The sequence below is a fragment of the Chionomys nivalis genome, chromosome 8, assembly GCF_950005125.1.
Source record: "Chionomys nivalis chromosome 8, mChiNiv1.1, whole genome shotgun sequence".
Taxonomy (NCBI): domain Eukaryota; kingdom Metazoa; phylum Chordata; class Mammalia; order Rodentia; family Cricetidae; genus Chionomys; species Chionomys nivalis.
In genome coordinates, this window is record NC_080093.1 from 76,291,550 (window position 1) to 76,305,318 (window position 13,769).

General features: G+C 39.7%; 1 protein-coding gene across 1 annotated transcript in view; it reads right to left on the minus strand.

Moving 5' to 3' along the window:
* Positions 1–3,790: 3,790 nt before the first annotated feature.
* The window catches only part of LOC130879912 (phospholipid-transporting ATPase ABCA3-like), a 122,611-nt gene continuing 112,632 nt past the window's right edge, over positions 3,791–13,769 (minus strand). The window contains exons 29-30 of the mRNA XM_057778736.1: positions 4,426–4,499; positions 3,791–3,931 (exon numbers count right to left, since the gene is read on the minus strand). Coding sequence (XP_057634719.1) covers positions 3,791–3,931; positions 4,426–4,499 — 215 coding nt within the window. The remainder of the gene's footprint in view (positions 3,932–4,425; positions 4,500–13,769) is intronic.

The window sequence follows — 13,769 nt, forward strand, 5'->3', positions numbered from 1 at the left end:
CTTTTTCTTTCTTTCTTTCTTTCTTCCTTCCTTCCTTCCTTCCTTCCTTCCTTCCTTCCTTCCTTCCTTCCTTCCTTCCTTCCTTCCTTCCTTTTCCTGAGACAGGGTTTCTCTGTAGCTTTGGAGCTTGTCCTGGAACTAGCTCTTGTAGATCAGGCTGGCCTCGAACTCACAGGGATCTCCCTGCCTCTGCCTCCCGAGTGCTGGGATTAAAGGCACGCGCCACCGTCTCCAGGTTTAAGATTTTTCTTTTTAACATTAACTCCCTCCTTAAGAATTTCCCAGGTGTCTCAGCAAATCTTTTGACCTCTCAGTTTGTCCACAGCAGCAAAGGCAGTGTCAAGCTCAGTATCTCTTCCACAGTTCCCAAGCACGAGCCTACCTTCTGGAGTCCCCACAAGCCCTGCAAGCAATGCCAGTAGCAGGTGCTGGCTGGCATGGCATAGTTTCTGTGGTTGTGCTCCAGGTCGGAATGCCAGATGCTGTTTTTCCATCTGCTTATGGCGGAGCCTGATCTACTGACATTTTAACTGCTGTCTGCAGACCCATGGCCTTGCGGTCCGTGTTACTTCACTCAGGCCTCAGTCTGGCAGGGCTTCTGGTCCTTCCCGGCATCCTCTCTCTTGCTGCTGCCAAATGTAGTTTTAACTCAGTCGCTATCATTCTGCTTACCAATAAGAACCGGGACTCAGATGTTGGGGTGAAAATCTGCTGGCTCACAGAGGCCAAGAAGCAACCAGCTGACCTTCCTTTTTGGCCTGAGATCCAGCAAGAGAATGTCTCTCCAGACATCCCAAAAAAAGACTGCAAAACTCCAAGTCCCCCCCTACTCCTTCCTGTGCAACTCTCCATCCAGCTTCCCGGCTCCTCTGTGCTCTCTGTGGCTAATTGCTGTCAACTTCTTGTTGGCTCCACTCTGATTCAAGGTTGATTTTAGTAACACAGTCTCGGGTTTCACAGTGTGACCAAATATCTTGCAACACACAGAAAGACGTTTGCACAGAAAACAAGAGACTTTGGAACATTAAGCCCTAAACGGGATGTGTTCATCTAATCCTTCCCCCTTAGAGCTCAGGGAACCCCATGGAAGAGGAGGTTGAAAGACTGTAACAGTCAGAGGGGATGGAGGATACAAAGAATACAAGTCCCTCCACATCAACATGAGCAAAGCTCCTATGAATGCACCGAAGCTAAAGCAGTTTTAATTTGAAGCCTATTTGCCAGATATTAGAATGGCAATGCCTGCTTCCCTTCTGGTTCTGTTTGGAGTTCGTTTTCCATCTTTTTACTTTAAGGTGGTGCCTATCTATAAAGACGAGTTTCTTGTATACCACAGAAAGATAGATTTTGTTTCTTAGTCAGGTCATCAACTCTGTCTTTTAATGGGAGAACTGAGGGCATGGGTATTGAAAGATATGATTGAAAAGTTTGTGTTGACAGCAGTTTTTTTTCTTTTTGCTATTTGTGTTCTTAGTTGTATTTTGTATTTTAGTAATTATAGCTTCATTTTCTTTATACACTCTCTTGGTTATGCTTATTACTCTCTTCAGCCTGAAATATTGTTTCGTGTGCTTTGTGTGGGGTTGTCTCCTGGATATCAATCCTTTTAGCCTCATTGGTTCATGAAAGGGTTTTCTTTCATCTTCAATCATGGCAGGTGGTTTTGCTGAACACAACAGTCTAGTTTGTCAGGTAGGATCTTTCAGAACTTGGAGTGTATCGCTCCAAGTTCTTCCAGCTTCAAATTTTCCACTGATAAAACAGCTGTTATCCTGATGAGTTTTCCTTTATATGTGATGTATTTTTTTTCTCTTGTAGCTTTAAATATTTTCTTTGTTCTGCATATTCTGATATGTTGTAAGGAGTTTCTTCTGTGGTCTTATCTCCTCTTGTATATGTATATTGTCACTCAGTTTAGGGCATTTCACTTTCATGTTCATGTCGTAGAACTAGCCTTTGCCACTGGCCTGGGATTCTCCCTTGTCTGTCTATAATTTAGATTATTTTGTCCTTTCATGGTGTTCCCTGATCCCTGCATGTTTTTTTCCTGTGCTTAATTTTTTAAACATATATTTTTTGCTTGTGTAGTCTAATTCCTCAGAGTCTTGGTATTCAATCTTCTACGTGAACCATTCTCCTTTCAAGGCTTTCCTTTGAGTTTTGTACTTGGGTTATTGACTTTTTCAATTCTTTCTTCATTTCAGCTTGAGGAATCATCAATATTTCTATCTCTTCATTGAATTCTGACTTCAAATCTTAAACTTCTGTCATTTTGTTCAGTAGTATATTTGTTACTTCTTGGACACCATTCTGGCCTGTCTTAGACTGGGCCTGTGTGACTATAATTAGGCTAGGGAAAGCTAGTGCTTGAGCTTTTTGGACCTAGGCCAGGCACAGCCAACCCTGGTCTGCAGCTACACTTATAGATTTGGAGACAATGGTATGAACAGGAAGAAGGAGTCACCAGGTGGAGTCAGGGCAATGGGTCTTGAGGACAGTGAGTCTGGAGATGGCAGAATGACCGTGGAGTAGATGAGAGAGGAAAGAGAGACTTCCTAGTCAAAGATAGCTAAAAAAAAAAAAGTGGACTCATAGATGAAAAGTCTAGGACTATGAACTGCTTGCTGAGGGCCACATCTGGGTCTGTGGTCCTGCTGCAGCTGGGGTCTGTGATGATGTTCATGGCCTGTGTTGCCACAGGGTGTCATAGAAATCATGAATGTTGAAATCCAATGGCCATGCTGAGCCAGCCCTGCCCATCACTGTCCCTGGGAAAGCTGACTCTGATTCTCATTGGATGTTACAGCAGGAGAGCTGGCCCCACACCCCATGAGAAAGATGATCACTTGGGAGAAATGGCCCCTCCCCACAACATAACCCCTATGGCATGGGCCTAGGAGAGCTGGCTCCACACCTCTCCTGAGGTAGGCAGTCTCAGTGGCCCAGACTGACCAGTTCAGCTACAACCCTATAGCATATTAATAAAAACCCAGAGACAGATATTGGTGGTCAGCTTGAAGGTCAGAAAAGCAAAACAGCCAGTCACTGGCTCTTACCTTTACCTCAGTCCAAAATGGCGTTCCTGCCTCCAGGAATCCTTAGAATGAGACTGCCTTGAGAGCTGTCTCCTCCCATTTTATATTCCTCTCTAGTGCTGGGATTAAAGGTGTGTACTTCTATCACCTGGTTTCTATGGCAAACTATTGTGGCTACTGGGGTCAAAGGTGTGTATCACCACTGCCTGCTCTGTAAGGCTGACTAGGGCAACTGTTTTACTCTCTGATCTCCAGGCAAGCTTTATTTATTAACATACAAATGAAATATTACTACACCACCCAGAGCCACATCCTGGGCCTTTGGTTGGTCCACCCTAACATCTACCACATCTATGACCTGCTGGAGTGTGTGAAGGGACTGGTCCCGTGGAACAATAACCACAGGATCTCCATGACTTGGGGCAGCTTCAGGATACCTGAGAGGAGTTTCGGTGAGGATCCAGCGACAATGGTGTGCCAGAGGCCTTGAACCAAACCAATGACTCATTGCAAAGAATAATTTGTGGGAGGGACTGACTGGACAAAAGGGTACACTGCGGACTTTTAAGTTTCAAAGTAGAGTGAAAGAAATCTTCACGGTTCGGATAACCTGTCGTTCACTCAGCTTTCAAAGCCTGTAGACAACCTTCCCCCGGGTGCTCATCTGTATGTGTGTAAAGTCTTGTGAAAGACTCCTGTGTATTCAGTTGGGGATAGCGGCCTGAGAACAGAGGGGCACTGGCTGGACTGCGATCTCACAGCATGTTTATTTCCTCAGAAGCTCTCCTTCTGTTGGTATTAGCAAAGGTCAGAAAGATCTGCTCCAGTGTTACTTGTTTGACAGAATAGTCTTCTAGACTGAACAGCTCTTTAGCTTCCTCCATAATTCCAAATACCTTAAACAAGCAAATAAAAGGCAAAATTATCATGCAATATCACTAGGTAACCCTTTCCCCACCCAACCTTCCCCAACCAAGACACAAAGATAAAAGGAGCTAAAAAGCAAAAAGGAAAGACAACTGAAAAACGTAACAAACAGCTATCTTGCACAACTCTTCCCCTCTTCTACTTACACATGCTGTTAGACAGAATCTGTACATGGAGCCCAGGCTGGACTGATATTGGAGATTCCCTTGCCTCAGCCTCCAGAGTACTGGGACTGTAGGCCAGCCTATCCATGCATACCTAATCAATCATCCTCATTCTCTTGCTGAACATGACATAATAATATAATTTGGTGGTCAGAAGATTTAATCAGTTAAATTCAGGTGGCCTTAAAAGTAACTTAAAAGTTTCTAATTCTCTGGTAATCGGATCCTCATCCATATGCTTAAGTCCCAGTGTTTTCTATTTGCCCTCTATTAAGACATCAGACTGCCATGAACTTTACCCTTCCCCAGCAGATTTCCTTGCTTGGAATATAGTAGCCAATAATCCCTTGAAACTCCTGGTTTTTAATGTTACCTAATAAGAGAAAGATTTTTGACAAATTAGTAATGGAGAGGATCATAATGTTTCTTTTTAATAAAAAAACACATTGTTTTATAGTGTTGGCAAGCATGGAACATGCTATATTGTCCAGAATAGCCTGGAACTTTCTATTTAGCTCAGGTTGAGATTGAATTTATGGCAATCCAACTGCCTCTAATTCTCAAGTTCCAGGATTACAGGTATGCATCACCACACCTGGCTTTGGACCCTACTATTTGGTAGTTTTGAATAACTCCTAGGTAATTTCTATTTTAATTTTTCACACAAATGGAAGGGAGAATATGTGCAGTTAATACAAAAGATATAATCTTCAATATTGTCATCATTAAAAGGGATGACTGTAATTTTCTCAATAGATTTACTTCTTTTAAAAATACTGACTTATTATTATTATTACCTATATATTATTATTATTAACTATAGCTTGAAAAATTGCAGAGGATTGGCTAATTACATTTGGAACAATTGGCGACTCACACGATCAGTTACAAAACCTGAGATTTATATGAATCCTAGTGTTTGGTACCAATACTGTAGCCACTTCTAGTTAGTAGGATACATTCATATTTATTATTATATACTTGGGAATCACCACCAGTGGAATGAACTGGGATTAAAATGTTTTAAAGGCAAGCTAAAATAAATGTCAATAAGAATAGCCATTCTTTTGTAATGAATCCATACACAAAATTATGAGTAGTTTTCAAGTTTTTTAGTGCGAAATATATTAAGTACACATAAATAGGGTATCCGAGTATTATAATGAAGAAACTATGTTTTTTTGAGGAAGTACACCATTGAGACAGGTTTTGAGAGTTCACAGCCTCACCACCCTTCCCTTTTGCCCTCCTTACTTTGTGGTTACTGTTGATGAGGTAATCTTTCAGCTTCCTGCTTTGGCTGTCTGCTGCCATGCCGTCCCATTTAATAGAGATTTTACCCCTCTGAACCACAGAAAATAATCTTTCTCCTAGAAGCTGCCTTAGTTATAGTACTTTATCACAGTGCAGAAAATGACTGACATCTATAGCTTGGTGGCCCACAGTAAAGCCAAAGGTAACCGACACTCGCCACTCCTGATGGCGTCTGTGTTGTGATCAGACTCATTTTCTCTTCCTTAAAGACAACCACTTTCCCTGGCTTCTATGGTTAAGCATCTCTTAGCTGTTCTTTATTGTATTACTGCTTAAGAATGAACTCCTAGATGTAATTGCTTTGTTTTGAATTTTCTGTGCTTCGCATGATAGCACACACACGCCACGTATTATTTTTATCTATATTTTCACTCAAATACGTTGTCACCTGTAGCCATGTATTACTAATTTCTAGTAGTTGTTTCAGCAGTTGTGGGCACAGACAAGGGCATCTAGACTTGCAGACTGCTCCCACCACACAGCGGACTTGTATCAACAGGTACAGAGTAACAGCGCATGACCCTTAGCTTAGTTCATAAAGGGCAACACGTTTTTCATCTCAGTGTTTTCAGTGTCATTTTATGTTCCTGCATTGTGAAAACAATATTTCCATGTAGCAACAAACTGTCAACAGCCATGTGGACAAATCTCTTTCATAGCAGATCCACCAGGACCAACGAGACATCAAACAAATCCACACCATGAGAGACACTGGACCAGAAAACTCAGCTAAGCCGTGGAAATTATGAGATAATAGGTGGTTACTACTGTTTTGACTACTGTTTTCTTTTTTGTAATTTGTTATTTAGCAACAAATATATATATCCAGCTTGGAACTATTAAATGTATATAATTTTGATTTGAACATTGTCTACATTCTGGAATTTTTGTAAAATTAATTTCTAAGAATGTATTGTTACCACAAAAATTTCAAGTATTTTTTATCCTGTCAGCCATAGATATGTGTGTTCCTCTTATTCATTCTGTGCTAGTTCTTGGTGTGGATAGTCATCTACATGCTAATTGTCTCGATGATGGACTTGCATTTCACTGCAAGGCTTAGTTTGTATTCCCTAAATGATAATATCACCTTATATGTGTACTGACTACTTTGGTTATTTCTTACAGTATAAAAATCACACCCTCCAGAGCCGTCAGCTTCTAGACTGCTGACAGTACTGAAGTGACCACTGGCTATGTCCAGCCTGGCTACGGAGAGTGCACAGTCTTGTTGCTGGCAGTGGTTTCAGTCTACTTGCTTATATTTTGAACTTCCTGGAAGACACTGTCACTCAATTTTTGTTATAACATTGTCTCTGTGTTTTCAGTCTTTTTATTCATGAGCTTTATTTTGTGTGTGTGTGTAAAATCGCAAGATTTGCCAGTGGTGGTGGCGCACACCTTTAATCCCAGCACTCGGGAGGCAGAGGCAGGCGGATCTCTGTGAGTTCGAGACCAGCCTGGTCTACAGAGCTAGTTCCAGGATAGGCTCCAAAACCACAGAGAAACCCTGTCTCGAAAAACAAAAAACAAACAAACAAACAAAAAAAATTCAAGATTCAATACTAGGATTCCATAAACATTGCCACACCGTAGTCATTTGGTTTTAATTTCAGTGAACATAATTTTCACCTGTGAAGTTTTTACTTTTTTGAAAATTGTATTTGTCCTTTTTCATAAAAATTCTATACCAAAACATAACATATACAAATTTTCTTTTTGGAGCTAACATCTCTCTAGATAAGCCTGAAACTCTCTATGCAGACCAGGCTGGCATCACACTCATAGAAATCCATCTGCCTCTGCATCCTGACTGCTGGGATTAAAGGCGTGTGCTACTACATTCAGGCCACAAATAATATTTTTAAGGTCTTGTACATAATTTTAGTGAACTTAAAAGAAGAGGCCATATTTTACAATTCATTTTATGAGAGAAGAGAACCTTGATCCCCAAATTAAGCAATACTAGTGCCAGGAAAGGAAAATTAGACCAATACACTTCTGAGCACAGATGCACACATTAATCAAATATTAGCAACTCAAATCTATAAATGTTTAAAAGTAGAATACATCACAAGCAAGTGAGATAATATTGTAGGAATAAAAAGTTGACTAACATTGAAAATCAAGGTAACTTTCCATAATAAGAAGAGAAAAATATATAAGTATAAAATTCAATGCTCATAAATAATTAAGATCCATGGTAACTTAGGAAAAAAAATAGCATTTCAAGTAATCTACCCTATTAACTTTGTCCAACTGTGGTACCGGGGACTGAGCCCAGGGCTTCACACATATTACACAAGCACTGCACCATCAAACCACGCTACACAGTCAGTTTTTACCTTTTGTTTTGAGAGAATCAGGTCACCCAAGCTGGCCTTAAACTTGTGATTCTCCTGCCACAGCTTCATGAATAGCTGGTTACAAGTTTATACCACCAAACCTGGTTTCCTTATATACTTTTAATAGTCTTTTATGTCTTGATCTCCAGGTATAGTAATGAATTCGTTCTTTAAGTCCTATCAATTTTTGCTTCACATATTTAAATGCTCTTTAAGGACTGATATACATTCTTGCAATTGATCCTTTTACCACACCAATGACACTGACTACTCAAGTCAGAGATCTTTTGCTATAGTTTGAATGTTTTCCCTTGAAACTCATGCTGAAGTTTAGCTGTCATTTTAACGGCATGTAGATGTGCAGTCTTTGGGAATCATTAGATGAGCTCATGGGGATGTGTCCCCTAGTATGACATCAATGGCTTTATGAGAAGAGGGAAATAGATGAGTGTTATCAGTCAGTTTGGTCTGACTCCCCATGTTATGACAGAGAGGGAAGGTGGTCTTCCAGACTTGAGTGGATGAAGGATCTTTAACTTCCCAGCATGCAGAGCTGTGAGCAAAGCAAACTTCATTCTCTTCTAAACTACTTAATGACAGGCATCTATTCACAGCAATAGAAAACAGACTAAGGTATTAATCAAGCCAAAAGTATTAAATGGCATGTCACATCTCTGCCTAGTGATCAGAATACAGTAGTGGAACCAGAAAGAATCAGAATCCTGGGACTGATGTAGGAAAGTCATTGGTTAAAAATAAAGAAACTGCTTGACCCTCATAGGTTAGAACATAGGTGGGTGGAGTAAACAGAACAGAATGCTGGGAGGAAGAGGAAGTGAGCTCAGATGCAGGGCAGCTCCTCTGAGAGACAGCCGCCATGCTCTCCTCTCCAGAGCAGATGCGATGAAGCTCTGACCCAGGATGGATGTAGGCTAGAATCTTCCCGGTAAGCGCACCTTGGGGTGCTACACACATGAACAGAAATGGGTCAAGCAGTGTTTAAATGAATAGAGTTTTTGTGTTGTTATTTTGGGGCATAAGCTAGCCAGGCTACCAGGAGCTGGGGCGGCAGGAACACAGACCGCAGCTCCCCCCAACATGGGACAAATGATGGTATTAGTGTGCCACGTGGATGGTGATGTGCTGACTGAAGCTAACAGGAAACTTGAGTACATCTACAGCAAACTCCTGTTCCTAAGGCTCAAGGAACATTAAGGAAGAGAGAGAGAGAAGTTGTAAGAGTCAGAGGATCAGGAAGTCTGCTGTGAGACTGTGTCTCTTAGAAATGACAGGGATGCTGCACCCATGACACTTCACCAATATGGCTGAATAATGGCAGTATGAGTAGAGATGCTAATGCAAACGGTGGGGGTTGGGGAGAGTCTCACTGCTAGGAAAGAACTGTAAGCAACTGACGATGGCTAAGAGAGGGAGGATTAGTCTTCCCTGGGGATGAGCCCACTAACTGTTTATCCAATACAAAGTGCTCAGCCCTCAGTTCACATACATACAAGCCACAAAACCAAAGTAGATTGTATTTATATGTTTTTCTGTTTATACAACAACAACAGTAATAATAAAGGGCATTAATTAGAGAGGAAGTGAGGGGGCATAGGAGGCGTTGGAGGGATGAAAGAGAAGGGGGAAGTGAAAGTGATATGATTATATTTTATCTAAAAATATTAAAACCTCAAAAAATGAAGGATAGCTTTCCTCTCTGACCCCATCCCCAATGGCTCAGAGGTTCTTCTCCATCCTTTCTTCTCTCAACTCATCCCATCATCCCAGCCTCCAGTACCAGTAGCATTCCCTGGGAACATACCAGCTGAGAGGGCCAGGGAAACAGGTAAACTGACTGAAGCCCTTCACCATTTCTTCCTCCCCTCCTAATCCAGTCCCCCAGTCTCACTCATAGCTGTGCAACAGAACACCTGCTGCATCCTTCTTCATCCCCTGCCCACATCTTCAGTGGATCCCACAGTCCTTCCTCCCCCACTTGTTGCTTTATCTCAGCCCCCACTCCCTACTAACTACTAACCTGCAGACCACTCCTGCCAGGGAAGCAGGTGGCTGACTGCAGGTCTTCTTTCTCCTTCTGTTCATTCCTATCTAATCCCCCAATCTCATTCTGAGCTCTGCAGAAGACCTTCTGGGGTGACCACACATCACTCTCTTTCCCAATTCCACGGAGACTAAATAAGCAGATCCTGGAGGAACACTCTTTTCTTCCCTTCCGTAAACCCTTTCAGACCACTAGCCTGTCTGGAACCCCCACTGGCCATACCTACCAGGTCCACAGAAAATTTCCTTATGGCAACACACAGCCTCCACACTCTCCTAAAATTCAGAGAGGAAATAGAAACCAAGGAATGAAACACCCACCCAACAAAGACAAAACCAGACAGATATCAGCACCTAGAACTATAATTTTTCCAATCCCAGATGCCTAGAAGTCAGCATGAAAACACAATAAGTAACAGCCAGGACAACATGTTTCCACTAGAACACAGAAACCATACCACAACAGGCCCTGAATCTTCCAACATAGCTGAAGTATAAGAAAAAGACCTTAAAGTAGCCTGAATGAAGATGGTAGAGGTTCTTAAAGAGGAAATTAATAAATCCCTTAAAGAAATCCAAGAAAACACAAATGGGGAAGGAAATGAATAATACTGCTCAAGATGTGAAAATAGAATGAAAATCAATAAAAGAAAAAGAAATGGAATTCTGGAAATGAAAAATTTAGGAATTTGAATAGGAACTATAGAGGCAAGCTTCAACAGAATGCAAGAGAATCTCAGGCATTGAAGACATGATAGAATAAAAGGATGTATCTGTCAAAAAAGTTAAATTAAGAAAATTCCTGACACAAAACACCCAGGAAATCTAAGATACCATGAAAGACCAAATCTATGATTAATAGGAATAGAAGAAGGAGAAATAAACCCAGCTCAAAGCCACTAAAAATATTTTCAACAAAATCAAAGGAGAAAAATTTCCCAACCCAAAGAAGGTGACACCTATCAAGGTGCAAGAAGCTTACAGAACACCAAATAGATTGTACCAGAAAAGAAAGTCTCCTTGGCATATTATAATCAAAACACTAAACATACAGAACAAATAAAGAATATTAAAGGCTGCAAGGGAAAAAGAACATGTAACATATTAAGGCAGACCTTTTAGAATTACCTGAGACTTCTCAATGGAGACTTAAAAATCCAGAAGGGACTGGCCAGATGTCCTGCAGACTCTAAGACCACAGATGCCAGTCCAGACAATTACACTAAAACTTTCAATCACCATAGATGGAGAAATATGAGACATTCTATGATAAAGTCAAATTTAAGCAATATTTAATCTACAAATATAGACCTACAGGAGGTGCTAGAAGGAATAATCCAATTAAGGAGGTTAATTACAACCATGAAAATACAGGGAATAAATAATCTCAGACTAGCAAAATCAACAGAAGTAAACTCTCTCTCTCTTTCTTTCTCCATCACCACTCCAAATAATAACAACAACAAAATAACAGGAATCAACAAACATTGGTCGTTGATATCTCTGAATATCAATGGTCTCAATTCTCCAATAAAAAGACAAAATAGACTTCAAACCAAAAATCACAAAAGACAGCAAGGACACTGCATAGTCATCAAAGGAAAAATCCACCAATAAGACATTTCAATTCTTAATATCTATGCCTCAAATACAAGGGCATCCATGTTTGCGAAAGGAACTCTGCCAGACTGTAAATCATATACTGATCCTCACACAGTTAGTGAAAGACTTCAGTACGCCTCTCTCACCAGTAGACAGGTCATCCAGACAAAAACTAAATAGAGAAACGCTGAAGCTAGCATACGTTATAAACCAAATGGACCTAACAGATATTTACAGAACATTTCACCCAAGCACAAATGAATACATCTCCTCTACATCTCATGGAACTTTCTCCAAAACTGATGATACACTTATATAGAAAACAAATCACAACAGATACAAGAAAACTGAAATAATTCCATGCAACCTATCAGACCACCAAGGATTAAAGCTGGATATCAACAACAGAAACAACAGAAAACTTAGACTCATGGAAACTAAATAACTTTTTACTGAATGAAAACTGGAAATTAAGGACTTTATAGAATTCAATGAAAATGAAAGCATAACAACCCCAAATTTATGGGATACAGTTCATTGTGTGGTGCTAATAGGAAAGTTTATAGCAATGAGTACCTACATAAAAATCTAGCAAGAACTCATAGATACAACTTAATAGTACACCAGAAAGCTCTAGAACATAAATAAGAAATCACACATACAAAGGAGTAGATGGCAAGAAAAAAAAATCAAACTCAGGGCTGAAATCAATAAAAATAGAAACAAAGAGAACAATACAAATAATCAACGAAAGAAAGAGTTGATTCTTTGAGAGAATCAACAAGATAGGAAAAAACCTTATCCAAACTAACTAAAAGATACAGAGAGAATATCCAAATTAACAAAATCAGAAATAAAAGGGGGGGCATAACAACAGACATAAAGGAAATCCAGAGAATCTTAAGGATATACTTTAAAAGCCTGTACTTCACCATATTGGAAAATCTAAAAGAAAAATTTTACAGTGGGTACCACTTACCAAAGTTAAATAAAGATCAGATAAGTGATTTAAAGAAAGCAGTCATTAAAAGTCTCCCAACCAAAAAGTCCAGGGCCATATGGCATATAATTTTAACACAGAATTCTACCACATTTTCAAGAAGAGCTAATGCTAATACTCCTCAAATTATTGCAAAAAATAGATACAAAAAGAACATTTCCCAATTCATTTTATGAGGTCACAGTTACTCTGAAAGTGAAACCACATAAAGACGAAACAAAGAGAATTATAGACCAATTTCCTTTATTAACTTAGATGCAAAAATACTAAATAAAATATTTGCAAACTACATTCAAGAATACATCGAAAAGATCATCTGCCATGATCAAGTAGGCTTCATCCCTGAGATGCAGGGATGGTTCAATATATGAAATTCAATAAATGTAATCCACCATATAAATAAAGTTAAAGAAAAGGACACATGATCATTTCATTAGATGCAGAAAAGGCTTTTGACAAAATCCAACATCCCTTCATGATAAAAGTCCTAGAGAAACTAGGGATACAAGAGGCATACTTAAATCGTAATAAAGTCAGTTTACAGCAAGACTATAGCCAACATCAATTTAAATGGAGAGAAATTCAAAGCAATTCCACTAAAATCAGTAACAAGACCAGGTTGTCCACTCTTTCCATACCTACTCAATACAGTACTTGAAGTCTTAGCTAGAGCAATAAGAAAACTGAAGGAGACCAGGGGATTCAAATTATACAGAAAGAAGTCAAAGTATCTTTATTTGCAGATGATATGCTAGTATGCATAAGCAACTTTAAAAATTGTCTCGGGGGAACTCCTACAGCTGATGAATCACTTTCAGCAAAGAAGCTGGACAAAAAATTAACTCACAAAAATTAATAGCCCTCCTATATACAAACGAAAACTGGTCTGAGAAAAGAATCATGGAAGTGACACCTTTCACAGTAGCTTCAAATAATAATATAAAGCCTCAAATAATATAAAATATCTTGAGTTAACTAACCAAGCAAATAAATGGCTTATATGATACAAACTTCAAGACTTTGAAGAAAGAAATTGAAGAAGATATCAGAAGACGGAAACAGCTCCCATTTTCATGGATCATTATGATTAATATAGTAAAAATGGTCATCCTACCAAAAGCACCCCTCCAAGGCCTCCGCATTGTCTTCTGCCTCTAGAATCCTGCCCTGTCTGAGCTCCTGTCTTGAGTTCCTTCAATAATGAACACCATTATAAAAGTATAAGTCAAACAAACACTTTCCTCCCCAACTTGCTTTTTGGTCATGGTGTTCTCTTGCAGCAGTAGAAACCCTACTAAGACAGAACTCATACCTGACATTG